The sequence below is a fragment of the Myodes glareolus genome, chromosome 3, assembly GCF_982192425.1.
Source record: "Myodes glareolus chromosome 3, mMyoGla1.1, whole genome shotgun sequence".
NCBI classification, from domain to species: domain Eukaryota; kingdom Metazoa; phylum Chordata; class Mammalia; order Rodentia; family Cricetidae; genus Myodes; species Myodes glareolus.
Window position 1 is genome coordinate 54,767,776 of NC_142028.1, and position 17,824 is coordinate 54,785,599.

General features: G+C 39.9%; 2 protein-coding genes across 4 annotated transcripts in view; one reads left to right on the plus strand and one right to left on the minus strand.

Moving 5' to 3' along the window:
• Positions 1-17,824, minus strand: part of Tafa1 (TAFA chemokine like family member 1) — a 524,535-nt gene that overhangs the window by 204,033 nt on the left and 302,678 nt on the right. The window lies entirely within an intron of this gene.
• LOC148122655 (small ribosomal subunit protein eS7) lies at positions 5,515-6,156 on the plus strand. The gene has a single exon (XM_087904477.1). It carries the CDS (start codon positions 5,542-5,544, stop codon positions 6,124-6,126), a length of 585 nt encoding a protein of 194 aa, XP_087760603.1. The 5' UTR covers positions 5,515-5,541; the 3' UTR covers positions 6,127-6,156.

Here is a 17,824-nt window from a genome sequence, read left to right on the forward strand (position 1 = left end):
ATCTGAAGTTACAGTGGCGATTGGGATGGATCCTAACAGGGAGGCACAGACCTGAGTGAGAAGGAAGAGTTGGGGGAGCTGGCTTTACTGAGTTTCAGAATCCAGCACATTCAAATGATTCAGATTTTCCTCAAGAAAAAGGCTGAATTATTATTCTTCTGCTTCAACTAAAGCACTTGTTAAACAGTTTGATACATACTACATATACACAAACATCCACACTCCCACTGCACATGAAGCAAAAATTTTACTCAGGTAAGAATCATCCTTTTAGAAGAAGCACAGTTTCAGTAATATTCTCATTACGAGCTGTATCAAAGCTAACAACCATTGTAGTCTTACTATGAAAATAACCAATTATTTTTATGATAATGAAGACTTTAAATAGCTCAGCGGGATAAATTAGACCCGAGTCTAGGCTTAGTCAGTTCCTTCCATCTTTGGAATACTAAACTGGAATGAAAGATTCAATCCCTCTAATACAGACACATCTCTTTTGAACTTGGAAGAAAAGAAAACACTTTTTCTGTTTTGAGGATGATGAATCAATTCGAGGCTAGGGTAAGGAAAATGGGATTTTTACTGAAGGGACTAAGCAAACTAGGAAGGAATTTTAACTTTGCAAAGTCCTTAGTGGTAACAATCATCAACATCAACATTGAGGATTAATGAGACAGATCTAATAATCGTGCACAGTAATTCACTTGGACAGGGTATGAGAACCTAGGGCATTTTCCTTGACCTCACGGTATAGACATTTTTGTACAGATAATGTTTTTACTGGGAACCATGCAGTCCTGAGTAGTGCAGGATGTACCCCTGACTTCTCTTTACCAGTTGCTCATAATCCCCCAAATTCTAAGCCTCAGTGAAGACAACCATGGTCCTAGACATTTCTACAATTGCTCCTGACTGAGAGTTACTATTCTAAAGGCTTGAAGTCAAGTTAGTTATGCATATTTGCTTGTGACCGTTTACTATGCTTGCAGAATTAGCTCTCCTTTGCTTTGTATTTTAATTATCTGCATTGAACTTAGGGACACATACTTGTTGGGCAAGCACTGTGCCACTTAGCTATATGCCCAGCCTTCCCTTTACTTTTTAAGAATTGCTTGTTTTGACAACATCACACTTCTATACAGTGCACTGTGAACACTACTGCCTCTCATTCCCTTCTCATTCCTGATGAAGCTCTCCTTCCCGACAAGGCTCCCCACCATCCTCATGTACCCATTCCCAATGCCTTAATTGCAGCTTCTATGCAGGCTCTATGATGATTGCTATGGAGAGAGTATGTCCAGAAGATGGCACCCCACCACACTTCTCCCCATCCTTCAGCTTCCAAAGTTCTTTCAACCCTCCTGTGATGTTTCCTGGGATACAGGGTCAGGGTTATGGAGGTGGTATGGTAGACATCCTGTTTGAGGCTGAGCACCCAGCCGCGTGTCCCCTCTCTGAGAGACAGTTGCTGAAGATGGAGGTACTAGGACTCAGGCTGAGAGTTGCACTAGGGAGGTCATGAGTCTTGAAACTTCTACTGAAATGTTGCCAAACTGATGTGGACTTACACTACCTGCTTAATATTTATGTGTACACCAAAGATTTCTGCATTTATTTATTTATGAGAGGGCATCTCCTTAGGTTGGCCGAGCTTGCTTTCAATTTGCAATCTTCCTGTCCCAGCCTCTGGAGTAGCAAGGATTACAGGCCAGCGCCGCCAGTGCCACGAGGTCAGGCTCAACTTCCACTTATAAATTGATGGAGGAGGGTTATCTGTCTATTGTGTTATTTTTATTGGTCAATAAAGAAACTGCCTTGGCCCTTTGATAGGACAGAAAATTAGGTAGGCGGAGTAAACAGAACAGAACGCTGGGAAGAGGGCAATGGGGCAGACACCATGGAGCCAGCCACCAGGTCAGACATGCTGAATCTTAACCGGTAAGACACACCTCGTGGTGCTATACAGATTATTAGAAATGGGTTAATCAAGATGTGAGAGTTAGCCAGTAACTAACTCTCTAGAGATAATGGGCCAGGCAGTATTTAAATGAATACAACTTATGTGTTATTATTTCTGGGGCTAAGCTAGCCGTGTGGGAGCTGGGCAGGATGAAAAGCAGGCCTGCCCGCAGCCCCTTACTACAATAAATCATAGTCAAGAAGATGATTTTACTAAAAGTAGAAGTTACACGCAAGGCTCAATCTCTCTGTAGGATTAAACAGTTTCACAGCTACCTCTTACATGCCCCTAAAATGAACAAAGTTGTTTCCGTATTCTCAAAGGGAGCTGGAATGCATCAACCACCTCTTGAAAGGGTTATGTTGAGATGTAAGAGGGAAAGGGGATACAACAAAATGCTGTGCTCTAGGATGTCCAAATCATAGGAAGCACTTCAATAAGTTGCCCTGCAGCTGGAGGTGGCTCAGAGGTTAAGAGTGCTTGCTCCTGTTTTAGAGGACCTAAGTTCAGATACCAGCACTAATGTGGAGTGGTTACCAATCACCTGTAACTCTAGCTCCAAGGGGGTATTCTAATCTCTGTAAGTATCCCATCCAGATGGCATTCACACACACACACACACACACACACACACACACACACACACACACACACACACAAATAAAAATAATAAAATACACCCTTTAAAAAATAAATGGCCATTTGTTAGTGCTCTGGATTCTGTTTCTACCTATGAATTTATAGTATTAAGCTTCATTTCTTTATTAACAGGGACATTACACAATGCATTTTTTAAATATCATCATTCAAAAAGGTTTAAATTCAATTACTTTTTGGGCAGTAGGCCTAGTTATAACAGATTACATCCAAATATTTTAAGCAATTATGAGGAAAGAACAAGGTTTCATATAAAGCATATTTCTCAAACCTCTTAAAGAAGATACTCATCCCTTTGTATAATTCCTAATGGTAACTAGAAACTAAAAGGAAAATAGCACTCAAGGAGGAAGAAAAACACAATAAAAAATCAAAACAATATAGTGTTAAATGGAAAGGCAGAAGAGCTGGATCCTAGCCGGGATTGCGACAGTACACACTAGGTGACCTACTGGAGACCACTCGGCCTCTTGCAGAATCAGTCCTTGTCTGCAAGTAAAGGAAGTCAATTTGGTGACTCTGGAGATCCCACGAACATCAACGGCTTAGGATTCTACAATTAAATATCTACCAATGCACTATCTCTTTAAAAATTTTAGCTTTCTAGTTTCAACATATAATGACTCAAGGACAGTCAACTGCAGTCAGTGCTGGTGACATTCTATGCATAATTGGTCCTTCAGCCTGGGTTCTGGGAGGGAAGGCAATGTAGAACAGAATTATTGATTATATGTGGTCTATGTAGGAAGCAGCACTGGCTATAGGAGTTGTGTGAGTTTGTGTGTGTGTGTGTGTCTGTTTGTCTGTCTGTCTGTGTGCATGTGTGCATGCATGTGCTTGTGCCCATTCATTCCCAAGCTGAGGCCACAGGTCTTCAACCACTGCCCACTGTAATTTTTGAGAGAGCGTCCTGTTCTTGAAGCTCATCATCTGGTCTATGGTGGCTGGTCAGTGAGATCCCAGGGTCTTTTATCCCTGTCCCTCCTCCAGGACTGGGCTTACATAGCTAGGCCTAATGTAATTAATGTGGACTTGAACTTAGATCTTCTTGCTTTCATAACAAATGTTTTTACCCCTTGAGACCTCTGTCCAACTCAGGAACTGTTCCTTAATGTAGCATGCTTAATGTAGTATAATTTTTTACTAATTTATGATTGATAGCATTTCATTCAGAGAGAGGAAAATCTATAGAATCTCTGGAAAACTGAAACAACCCATTTCAATCTGCATTAGTATGGTTATGGAACAAAATAGTAATTATTCAGCTTGATTAGTGAATATTTCATTACAAACTAATAAATAATATACTCAGAGATAAAAGGTGCACATGGTAATGTTTCCCTCAATCAAAATACTTCAGAAGCATTCACTCTGTAATTATTTTGCCTTCCTTAGCTTCCTATATTAGAGACCCAGACCAAGAAGTACCCAAACCGCAGAATTCAAGTGCTCATATGCGACTCCATTTCACTTACTCATCCAGCACATACGTCTGTTGAGACTCACTATGTACGTATCAGACACTGGAGTAGACAGTTTATCATCAGGGCTTAGGATGGCTCCAGGTACGTACAAAACAATCAATAAATACTTGTTAAAAATAAGACTCTAAGGAATGCATTCAAACCACCTCCTAGAAGCCACAATGTTTTCAACATTACTTTTCATTGTCTGGAAGGAAGTGGAAAGGAAAAGTAGAGTGAACAAAAGCCCAGACCACACAGGTAGGCTCCTATCAGGCAGGACATTATGAAAAATCTAAACAACATTAAAAGCACATTCAATGCGAGATTTATAACTACAGCAACATGAAACAGTATTGGTTCGGAAATTATTCTGTTTCCTTTCCATTTGAAGATAGATCCTGAGATGCTTTCGGGCAAGTGAATTTTCTAAGCCACTGTCATTTTATTGAACCATTCTGATGACTGCTCAGGGAAGAGCTTCCTGCTGGTGGGGTGAACCTTCTTATGCACCCTCCAGGGTATCATCGGGTTGTCAGCTTTACAACTCAGGCCATGGCATGCATATTTAAAATAACCCATTTCAACAGAGCATTAGGACCGTTATGCAATGAAATAGTCTTCACTCGACTTAGATTAGTGAGTCCCTCATTTAATTATAACGGGAAAGGTTAGAAACTTTTTTATCATAGACACATTCTCTGGGAATTATCTGCCTTTGGAATATAATTAATCATCTTCTGTCATGCCTTCATTATACACAGCGCTCTCCAGAGCCCTGGCTTTCTTCTCTCTTCATTCATATTCCTCTGGCCTTCCCCTTCACTGTTCCCGCAGACCTCAGGTGAATTTTGTCGATTGCTCAGAAATGACTGGATATTGTTAAACCCATTTGTCAACCTCCATTATCAACACACAAACACAAAAATCTCTGCATGTGCTTAGCCTTTTCCATATATATCAGTCTCGGCATTAACGTGGATGGCATCTGTCAATGTTGACAAAAATTGAATTTCAAAACTACTGTAAATAATAAAGCAGTCATAGAAAGACAGTCTCTCTGGAGTAGGAGCTACTCATAAACATGATTTGCATATTGTGCTTACAGCTGTTTCAACATGAGCTGTTTGCTGTGGTTCATTAAAGTGATTTGATGTGTCAGGTTCTAGGATGGTTGGAAGTTTTCACAGAGAACTATTTAAGGGAGTTTTGTGAATTTTAAAAATTTTACAGCAGTACATATTGGGCAAAACAATACTAAAGAACATTCAGGGGTGTGGCTGTAGTTCAGTGGTAGGGACCCTGCCTATAAAGCCTAAGAACACAAGTTCAATTCCCAGCGCCATAAAAATAATTCTAATTAAATGGATTGAGCAAAGTATCTTTAGGAGAAATTATTAGGGATTGAAGTCATAAGAATGATCATTAATCTTTCCAAGCCGGCACTCCGTAAGGCGAGCCATGTTCAGCTCGAGCGCCAAGATCGTCAAGCCCAATGGCGAGAAGCCGGACGAGTTCGAGTCCGGCATCTCTCAGGCGCTGCTCGAGCTAGAAATGAACTCGGATCTCAAGGCGCAGCTGCGGGAGCTCAACATCACCGCGGCCAAGGAAATTGAAGTTGGTGGTGGCCGGAAAGCCATCATAATTTTTGTACCAGTTCCTCAGCTGAAATCCTTCCAAAAAATCCAAGTCCGGCTGGTTCGTGAATTGGAGAAAAAGTTTAGCGGGAAACACGTAGTCTTCATTGCTCAGAGGAGGATTCTGCCCAAGCCAACTCGGAAAAGCCGTACGAAAAATAAGCAGAAGCGCCCCAGAAGCCGTACGCTCACCGCAGTGCACGACGCCATCCTTGAGGACCTGGTCTTCCCAAGTGAGATTGTGGGCAAGAGGATCCGTGTGAAACTGGACGGCAGCCGGCTCATAAAGGTTCATTTAGACAAAGCACAGCAGAACAACGTGGAGCACAAGGTGGAAACTTTTTCTGGTGTGTATAAGAAGCTCACGGGCAAGGATGTTAATTTTGAATTCCCAGAGTTTCAGTTGTAAAGAAAATGACTGAATAAAGTGTCATTCGTAGTGAAAAAAAAAAAAAAAAAGAATGATCATTAATTAAATTCCAAGCCTTTTTCTCTATCTCTGTACAGTTCCCAAGATATTCCAGGCACAACTCACTTGAAGCCGGAGAGCTCCTTGCCTTCCTGAAGTCAAGGGGAAAGGAGATGATGAACTTGCTCAGCGACTGTGCATTGTGGAATCAAACATGCAGTCACTGACCTGGTTACCACTTCTGGGGAACGGATTTAATTCAATAATCTACAGCCTGCCTATCGTCCTACCACCACTTCTAACCAGATACCATAAATCCTCATTGCTCATTGCAGCTGGTAACGGGTACACAGGTTGGCATTCTCTCTTCCAGGAAGAATTCAGTTAATCTGTCTTTTTTAAAGTTATAATTTTTTAATAACGTCTGGGAAATAATATCCCATGATTTGTTACTTATGGGGAACATTTCTCCTTCAAGGAAAATCCCTTTGATAACGTCTTATGATTTCTGTGACTTCTCTTTTCTTAGTTATGCTGGCATGCACACTGTATAATCTGTGTTTGTATAACCATCATAAAACACAGAAATAAGACTCAGGAGTCTGTCAAGGTTTAGCTGACATTCAAACTGTGGAATGAGAATGCCCATAAATACCCATGGTCTCCTCAGCCCTGTTCTGTTAAGATGCAGGAGTAGGGTGAGCTTTGCTAGCCATAGGTCATAAATTTCAAGAGAAAATTTAAAATTTCCATCCAAATAGCACAACTGTCTAGCATGCGCAAGGCCCTGCAATGCCGAAGTGAAAATATTTCGAATACAGAAGTCATTGTCAAATTCACAACGGAAGTATCACCACAGGTAAAAAGTATCCCAGTCATTGATTGCTAGCCAACAGAAATAGTGACTTGATGAGTGTGAGTGTGAGAGTGTGTGAATGTATAGAAATACACATGTATGAATACTGAATACGTAGGTACAGAAATACACAAGAATGAGTACTGCAGGATGACACTTTCTCTCTCGAAAACCAGCCTTATCAAGAGAAAACACTACCAAACATGTGTCCCTGGGTGTGTGATCAACAACAATTTGGGGAACATTGATGGCAGGTGAATCCAAAGGGGGTTGAGGAAATGAGAGAAATGCGCAGATATTGCTGTCATGGCTTTGCCATAATTCCACTGCAAGGCAGCAGACATCAATTCTCTTTCTAACTAAGCATCCACACAAAGCCTGGCTCTGAACACACAGGTGTGTCCTCCATGGACAGAAACAGGTGTTCCTGTTTGAATTTTATAAAGAAAAGTGCATTCGTGACTTACTCACGTGTCAAGTATTGCTCTCTAATTGGGTCATTTGTTCAATCATGAGGGTTGGCCTTCTCCCAATTACCTTTCACAGGCTGTCATAGGAAGGGCAACGATTAAACCCCAAAAGGAACAAAATCCCTCAAGCCTAGAGGAACACACAAGGAGGGCAGGGGTCACTTTACCTCCCCTTGAGGCACCAGGCAGATGTTGTGGTGGAATTGCTATTTTGCTTAATACCTAGGGAGAAGATTCCTCTTACAGATCTCAGTGTTTGTGCTCAAAAATAAAGGGACATTTGTCATTTCTTGAGGCTAATATTAATAACCTAGTTTCCAAAAGAAGACATCTCATCGCCCCTAGTCCAGCAGTTTTTATGGAAACTGACTTCAGCCCCACCGGGATCTGATAAGAGCAGCAAAGCCCAGATTAAGACTTCAGCCTCTTACAGTAAGCCATATAAGCAAATGCCTCAAGACTGCCCAGCTAGGAACAAGTACAGTAAGGACTGCGGTGTGCTTTATAATCTTTTTATGAGAGTTGCATATACATATCCAGGTTCTGTAATGCAAACGAGTCTTACGATTGAGGAGCAGCATATATATTAAAATATCTGCACTAGTTGGACTTTTTTAACGCAAAACTTTTTCTACTTCAGCATATATAATTTATATATTATTTGACAAAGTTTTATGGAAGATAGCATGAAGATGTTTTATTTTAAGCAGCTCATCCTGGTAGAATAATTTTCTTATGGGTAAACTAGGTAAAGGCAGGTTCTCAGGAACTTCTTTTGAACATGATGCTTTGAACTGGCCACATTTGTGCTGCTGGACACCGTAGCACACACATAAAATAAGGAGATTGTCAGCAAGGACTTTCCAAAGTCGACTATGCAGGGAAGATGAAGTTCTGCTCTCAGAATGGTTCACTTTCATGTCTATTTGTTCAGTTTTAATTTGGTGTGATGTTTTAAAATATGAGAATGCCTTAAGCACATGATAAGCATCATAAGCTTTGCACACACACACACACACACACACACACACACACACACACACACTTAAATAAAGCAAAGTTTTAAAGATATATAACTAAAATGTGCATCAAAGTCTTTTAGCATTAACTTGACTTCTCCATAGTACAAACATTGCTTATTTCAAATATGAATCCAATGATCACACCATCTATAACCCAGAACTTAATTTTAAAATAGGATTTGAAAAACCATAATGAACACAAATGACTTCAACACTCAAAACTATAAATCTGAACTGAGCCAAGAAACACAGTGGTACAATATAGAGGGAAGCAGTACAACTTAGTAATGGCATTGCACACATAAGTTCTTTACATTTAGAATGGTTTCTGCTGAACTAATCAAATACTCAGTAGTAATTTTAATATTTACTGTTTAAAAAATTCCATGTTTGTTTGTTTGGGTTTTCTGACATTAGGTCTCACTATTTAGACCCAAATGGTTTCAAATCTATGATTCCCTGTCTCAGACTCTCAAGTGCTGAGGTTACGGATGTTTATTGCCACACCTGGCTCAAATATTTTATTTAAAAATAGGTGGAGGCTGACTTAGAAGCCAAGGACAGTGGCGCTGGGCTTTGATTCTACTGCATGGACAGGCTTTGTGGGAGCCTTGTCTGTTTGGATGCTCACCTTCCTGGACCTGGGGGGAGCAGGGAGGACCTTGGCCTTCCCATAGGGTAGGAAACCCTGACTACTCTTTGGCCTGGAGAATTAGGGGGAGGAGGAGTGGGGGTAGGGGAGAGGAGGGAGGTGGGAGGAGAGGAGGAGGTAGAAATTTTTAATAAAAAAAATAATTAAAAATATTCAGAATATATTTAACTTCAATACTGATATCTAGTAAAGACCTAGGATTCTCAGAATTAAAACAATGACTTCCTCAAGTCTCCATGCAATCTAAAAGACAGTAAAGTAAGATATTCAGCTGTGGGTACAGGAAAACTCTGAAAACAATATGGTTTGTTTTCCTCAGAGGAAGTCAACAATTTTATAATAATTGGCATGTAACAATGTCTTTGAATTTTTAATTTCTGTGACGAAAGTGTACAAACTCCTTGATTTCCAAGGATGATTTTTTTTGTGATTTTATGCATGTTTTAGTAATTTTTATTGATAAACAAATTATACACTAACTTTGAAGACTTTCTGGAGCAAGAGGTATCTTTTCCTAACTTCAGTCATATGGGCTGGCCACAGACTTGATTTCCAGGAAAACAAACTTCTTCCCACTAACATGAGAGAGAATCTGTGGTACCTGGAGTGGCTGGAACTCCCATCTCGCCAGGCTATCACTGAGGGCACAAGTATGAAAATTAAGGGAAAACCTGAGTCATATTGTCATAATTTGAGGGCCAAATTGGACCTCCTTTTAAGTTGGAGCCTCTTGATGGGTTCCATTTTTGTGGGTTAATAAATTTCTTTGTACATTTCTACCATTGCTAATAAAGTCTCTGGTAAGAAATCTACCTCAAAGAGGACAGTTATTTGTTGAGAGCCATGTGAGAATTGTAACATCCAGGGAACCATGTCTTTGGGTAGTCCATTGTGAATATCTGAACTTATTTTCCACGTGCGCATAACATGTTCTTAGGAACATCCTCTGTCATGAAGTAGAGTGGGGTTCAAATATTTCTTTGCCTCTTGGAGCTGTGGTAGATTCTATATGAGGATTAAATGAGATAATTTAGGCTGAATGTCTCAGTTTTAGTAAGTAGTCAGTAAATAATAATCATTATTGTGGCTTATTATCCCCTTTTGCCTTCAAAATGATGGGCTTTTGCATCATTTTTTGCATAGATTTTGCTTTCAAGTTTATATGGCTAACTCCATTCAGCATATGTCTTGAGCAGGGGCTTCATGCTTGAGTTGCACACCAAGGGGATATGGGTGAAGAAAATAAGCAGAACAAACCCTCTATTTGCACAAATGTTATGCTGAGGAAGCTGAATGACAAAACAACCTTCAATGAATGCCAAGAATTCTTGAGATTCATTGAGATGCTGAAGCAAGTCTGTGGAGTTCACCGTGGAGGGATGGAGAGGCCTGAAGCAGGGGCTCCAGTTGAGTTTAGATTGGACCAATGGTTGGGAAGACTAGGAAGGGGAACAGTAGACCATAATTTCCTCTTGCTTTAGTATAATAGTCTCATCTGGAGATGTTGCCAATTCATGAGAGTGACTTCCAGTGACTAGAAAGTCACAATGTAGGATGAACCCTGTGAGATGGTAAACCTTAGATCAGAGGTCAAGAATTTATAACGATGTACAAGAAATGTCAAAAATTAAAACAGAAGTTTCTTCAAGTCTTCACAGCTGCTGTGAAGACAGCAAAGTAAGTCATTCAGTCATTGTTAGAGGAAAGCTTTGATAACACTCGATTGTCCCTGAAAGGAAGTGCACTGGTTAGTCAATTTGGCACAAGCTAGGTTCTTCTAGGATGGGCGAACCTCGACTGAGGAACTGCCTGCATCAGACTGGCCTGTGAGCAAGTCTATGGGTTTTTTTTGATTAATGATTGATGTGAGAGGGCCCAGCCTACTGCGGGCTGTGCCATCCCTGATCTGGTGGTCATGGGTTGCCTAAGAAAGCAAACTGAACAGGCAATGGATAGCAGGCCAATAAACTATATTCCTCTGGGTCTCTCCTCAGTTTTTGCTTTCTTGTTCCTGCCTTGAGTTTCAGCCTTGGCTTCCCTCAGGATCATACTGTCATTAGAAAGTGTAAGCCAAGTGTGCCTTTTCCTCCACAAGTTGTTTTTGATGATGGGATTTGTCACAGCACTGGATAGTGAACCAGAACAGGAAGAAGTAAATGTCTAATAATAAGTAGCATGTGTGTTCCCCAAGTGCATGGGTCACAGGTGTGCACCATCACGCATGTCTTCATATATGCCATGTGAAGGTATGTGATGTGTCAGAATAAAAGTAAGGGCTCTGAAGCAGGAATCATACTTTATGAGAAGGGACTGGCCTTCAAAAGGCCTTAGATTGTTATAAAGGTATCCAATGACTACACTAGCTATTCTGATTAATGGGTTTGTTCAAAAGACAGCAAATTCATTGGTAAAGGAGGAAAGATTATAGAGGAGTAACTGCAGAAGAAGGCACACTTGCGCTTCATCATTATGGACAGATATAGGCATTTCTTTTAATAAAACTAACTAAACTAAAAATAGTAATTTAGCTTGACCCCTCCAGGGGTGATACTATTTTAATTAAGGCTGAACGGAAGATAAAGTCAGATCCTGAATGTTACACACTGTGCAGGAGACAATTGTCCTAGGAACAAAGCCTTCCTGGTGCTTGTAACCTACATAATACAATTCTGTGTTCAGAATCACAGAGTTCTCAGTTGGGAGATGTTATATCATTATGAGTTTAAATGTATAATTATTTTGGAATATTTATAAAGGCTAAAATCTCCATGTTAGAAACCATATTAGAAGTGACAAGGGCAATTATGAGACCCTCTGCCCTGACTGTCATTGTTTTTGTTATTGTTATACATCTTTACATATTCTCAACATTGACCTAAGGTTCACTTTCTCACTTGGGTTCAGCCCTCACTAGGAGGGGCCCAGTCATTAGAAACTATCTCTCGTGAATTCCTAATGTCTCCAGATGAGATTGATATGCTAAATCAAGAACAACGTGTCAAAGGCTTTCAAACATCTTAGTTACTCCCAACCCTTTAGCCTATGGAGTTAAGCAAACGTATAACAGGCATAGAGTAGAATTAGTTTTAGGGAAGACAGATGCAAACTTCTGGTACAAAAAAAAAAAAAAAACCAAAAAAAAAAAAACCAAACACTTGAAGCTTGACAAATCTTCACATCTCTTACATTTGAGAATATTAACAGACTAAGCCATGTATAAACGCACACAGATACCACTTCCGACAGCAGCGACTGAGGAGGCATCCAACCCCAAATTCCTAACTCTGAATTGTCAGCATTAGAGCATCTCTTGCTAGGTTCTGACAGGGACGAAGGTGTTATGAAGAAACAGTTGTGACTCCCCTTTGGCTATCAGACAATTGAAACAATGGACACTCCAAAACTGAAATTTCTGCAGGAAACTCATATTAGGAAAAGAAAAAAGAGTGAAGACTGGGAACAGCCAGAGTGGGCACAAAACTTCTGGAATGAACATTACAACTTCCTGGATGACTTCACAATGCTTAATCTTGACCCTCATGTCAAGATCCCACACAGAGTTGCTGGATGGTTACTGGAGGTCTTGGTCTCCATTCCCAAATATGGTCACACTTTCTCCATTAATTTGTCTTTTTAATTGGCTTTGGAGGATGGGTGGCTGAGCCTGGGTTATTATCTACCAATGCCAAGGATTTTATCCTAATAACACCACCAATATCCACATACTTGGATATTGTACTACAACATCATTTTGGATTATCAATAAGACATGACACAAGATTTCAAATTGTCTATAATGTCTTTGATTTTGTATCCCACGATTATGCAAATATTTCTAATCTTACTTAATATAAGTATTTTTAAACTACTGAATAATGAGCTATAGATAAATATTTTAGTGGTTTCTCTCATTTTATCATAAAATGGTCTTCAGTTTGTAGGCTGAAAAGTTACAGTTTGCAATGCAGACTGTGTCTACTGGTGTGTGCTTGGCAATGGGCTACCTTAGTAACTTAGTTAACTATCTCAGTTACACACTATTTAGCATTATGCAGAAATTGAAGTCTAAAGATTTTAGACAGCTTCCCAGAGTTACACATGATACAGGTCCTTGTTTGATCCAAAGACTCCTTTAAAAATTCACCACAGAAATCTGTCTTGTACTCAAAAAAGAGAAAAGGGGTATCTTTTTCTTTTTCCTGTTTTACCATAAGGAAATGGTAAATATTTGAGTGGTTATGTATCTTCAACCTTATTGAATAATTTTGTAATGTGTTAATGAAGCAAAATATATGTTAGTTCATTAACGTGTGTAATTTTGCTTTTATGTATCAATTAGAAATCAATTAATAGCAATAACAAGTGTTCAGAAAAAGGAAGGTAAATATTTGGAATAAAATGATTAAAATATGTTAATTATTTCTAAATTAGTCTTGGAGCAAACTAGAAATGAAATTGTTGCTGGGATACAGACACAGGAGGATTCACTCCACCCCACCCCACAGCTGCCTGCTGCGTGTTCAGCATGTAGGACAGCAGTCCCATTCACTGCTTGGTTCTCAACATGTGGGTCGCAACCTCCACAGCAGTGGACTATTGGATACCCCGCATATCAGATATTTCCCCCCTTAGGCACAGGCATGTGTTACAGTCACAGAGACTACGAGATGCTGTGTTTGAACCTCTCATATAGAAGACTACAGAGACAATCTTTTGTCCATTGAGGTCTGGTTCAATCCAGAGGTTGGACTCCTCAGTGAATTTACATGAAACAAAATTTAAACTAGAGCATCAAAAAATACTTTTGACAGCACACAACTTTAAACAACACACAGAAACACATGCACACACTTGCTCAAATGCGCAAAATGCACCCATGCACATTTACACACACAAAACCAGTGGTGTGAGGTTTTTTTTTAAGAGTTTATGCATGTGTCGAAATTAAATTCAGGCAAACTCTCTGGGGTGGGATGCAGGTCTTGAATGCTTTAAAGTTAATAGCACTCTGATAATTACTGTCATTTAATTAAGTTTTTGCAAGGTCAAACCCACAGAGAGACCTGTTATTTCCCTTTAGGCACTAGCCCACTAAAGGATAAGCCCACATGTATGGAGGAAATGCGAAGGCAAAAGATGAGCACATTAAAGAATCAGTACAGAGTAAGTGCCATCCCCAATGTTCCCTCCCTGAATAGCATGCAGAACTGCTCAATGGACAGAGGCTTCCCTTCATCCACTGGGTCTTTCCTGGAATCTGACGTTCCCTGAATCATGTTTTCTGTGTACGAATTGCATCAAACATGTAACTCATGCAATTCTCATTTCCCTGTTTTCTCCTCTCTTTCCCAGTCATTAAAGGGCTTTAGTTATTGATTTAATTTTATTGTTTTTAAACTTTAAAACCCGCATGTTCCCATACAGGGCATTATCCCGTTAGCTTCAGCAGTCCTGCCTTGTTAAGAGCTCTGGTTAACCTGAAGAAACTGAGGCACGGAGGCTACTTGTGACATACCCCTCCTGCACACTGAGGAGTAGACAGACGAGCATGTGCGACAGTATTCCTTTGGCTCTTCTGTTTGTTTCTTAATGGCTCTGCTGTGGCCTCTCTGTGTTCATATTGTGTGTGCACTTCCAATGACAGAATCTGCTAGGGGCCTGTGACAAATTCCTCTCCCCTAACCACCAACTTCTACTTAATAATTATAATTATTCACTCTGGCTAGAAACTTATTAGGACCTCCCTATAATTCCCAGGTCTCTAAAGTGCCTACTATTCCTGGACAGAAAATTATTATCTTTTTCACTTTTTACCCCTTTGATCTAAGATTTTATTATAGTTTGAATTCTCTACCACTAAAAGGGAATAGGAAAGTCCTAAGCCCTGTACCTTATACTGTAAGTTATATTGATACATTGTCATGTGCTGCTTAATCTTATTGAAAGCAGAGTCTATTAGTGTGGTGAGTTCTCTTATCCCAGACTCCAGCATGTGTAAGTACCCTCCCACACACCCAGAGATGAGTTGGGCCCCGTATATCTGCAACATAGAGAAGGAAAAGCAGCAAACCGCTCCAAAGTGAAAACATGGTGTCGTGAAGAAAAGCCAAAGGCAAACCATTTCCATTTATGGTTGCCATTGTTTACCCCATGATATAAAAATGGCTGCAGCAGGAAAGGGAAGGCAAAAGGGAACCACAGACGGGCTGCTCTGCTCTTTTGGGAAACCTCCACCAGAATCTCCAGTGCGACTGTGCCAGTAGGGCTTTGCTCTTCTCCCCTGGTGCATATTTGAGAGTGCCACGTTTGATTGTGATACTTTTCTGCCTCCCTCCCTTTTAATTACTGGACTCTTAATCAGGACTCCAGCTGGCTGGCTTGGTGGAGCTGGACATTTGCAAACTCGGGATTTGGTTATATAAACTGTTGTTTGGGTTCTCCTTTGGGCTAGTCCAATTGTGTCTGCTAGATTTTGCAAGCACCCAGTTTGACGATGCTTTTCTCTCTACTCCTTCTCAATCTGCCACTCACTGTTTACCTTAATTTTGCTTGCTCTCTGACAAATAAATGCATCCAAACCAACAACCTGGCTGTCATAGATAATTCTCTGGTTGCATAGAATACCCTGGTACCTGTAATTGTGTGACTTGTCTTGGAATAATGTGACTACAGGTATAGCTGAGGTTACTAGAGTGGTCTCTAATCCACTAACACCAGTACCCTTGTAAGAAGAAAAACAGCAGACAAAAGGCAGGAAAATCTGGGCATGATGACACAGATAGAGATTGGCGTACTGGAGGTACAGAGAAGTTTCAGGTGAAGGAGGCTTAGAGGAACATAGTTAGGTAGGAAAAACATAGGCAGGCTCCCTGAAATGGCAGCTTATTGTTCCCTCGAGACTTTGCCAAGCAGAACATCAAATGCATGTGCTGGGTATCTAAACAGGATCAGCTGGGGGTAGGGGAGGACCCAGAGACCCTGGAAAACAGCCGAGGTAGAACCCCTTTAGGGGAATTTCAGTCTCAGGAAGGCTAAGGCTGTTGCTCTCCTTTTCTCTGAAGCTTGGATTTCTGTCTTTCTGGGTCAGTTTTTTGTGCAAGGTAATGGGCTTGGCAAACCCCTAGACAACTTTCAGTACAACCATTACATCAGTGTCTTAGGGGCAAAAACTAGAAGAAGACAGAAAGGATTTCACATGCAGTCTTAGACGGGGCATGGACCTGCCTGCACACATTAGTTCTAGGCTTCTAGCCTCTAGGTTTCCAGAATAAATTCTAAACTAAAACTACCCAGTGTGTGGTTCTTTGTGTTAGCAATCACCATGGCCAAGATACCATTTGCATTGGAGAAGGAGATACGAAATGGAAGAATCTTGTCAGGTACAGTTTTGATAAGATCTGCAAAGCAAAATGAAAATCCCACGCAGTCCAATACACTTTCCTTGGTCATCATTTCCTCTGGTAACTTCACTTTTCCTTCTTATGCTTTAACAAAACCATTCGTTACCGTCTAGTGGGATTTTACTTCCTTCTTTCTTCACTCACAACTGAGACCTAACAATCTCTCCAGATTTTATAAATATTCTTTGTAATTCATTCCAGTGGTTGTTTGGAAAGAATAATCTCGAACAATGTCACACAAAGCTTATCTTACTTCCGAGGTACCACAGACGATTATCACTCTGTGATTAGCACAGATTCTGGGGATGAGCTATTATCCTCCAACCTTATGTATATCCTCATGTCTTGGGGGTATATAGGTGTTCTTCTCAGGACCAAGTCACATTCTTTCCTTAGCCTACTTAGAGAAAGGAAGTATATATTGAAATACTGCCCAAAGATAAACTGATAGCCAAAAATGCCTTTTTTCCTCAGTTCAAATATAAGTTTAATTTCAAAAGAATTCTCACTATAGTTACAAATATACTTGTTTGAACTTGGGCTTTTAGCAAACAAAACTCTACATCATTTGAAATTTGGATCGTTGATTCTAAATGCAACTTTCTCCTTCACATATGCTCGTCACAGGAATATGTCATTTAAATCACACAGCTATTGAATATTTTCTATTTTAATATGCAACAGGATGAAAATATGGTTTGAATGTTTCCACATGCTTTTAGAAACCTTCATTTAGCCATATTTAAATATCCAATTTCAGATTTCTATCATTTTGAAATAGCTCTGCCTTATTCTTTGCGGGTAAAACTATTACCGTACACTTCAATTTTCCACTAATGCAATGTCTACCTTTGTTAAGCAGACACTACATTGTGGATGCAGCTTAACACTTAAAATTCTAGTGAGCATGTTTCAAGTGTGACAAAAGGAAACATGTTTTGTTTGTTTAAAAAACTGCTTTGATAAAGTGAATGACTGTAATTTCCTAATTATTTTTCAAACATACCTGAGGAACTTTGATTTTTGCTCTATTTTTGAGTCTTCCTAAAGCATCTTTGTAACAGGAAGAACTGAGCAAAACTTTTTCTTTTTCATCACTCTTTGGTGAACAACTATGTGGATTATGTTAAGGTCCTCCTTTCTCTAATCTCGTTCCATCTGTATGTAACAATTTGCAACTATTTTTATTAAATTTATGACTTTTGCTTGGATCATCTGGTTCTAGAATCTTCTTACACTCAAACAAATGTACATTCTCAGCAAAGATGAAATGAATGCTACCATGATCTAAACATGTC

Coding starts and splice junctions, on each gene's coding strand:
- LOC148122655 (XM_087904477.1), top strand. CDS start 5,542: ATGTTCAGCTCGAGCGCCAAGATCGTCAAGCCCAATGGCGAGAAGCCG.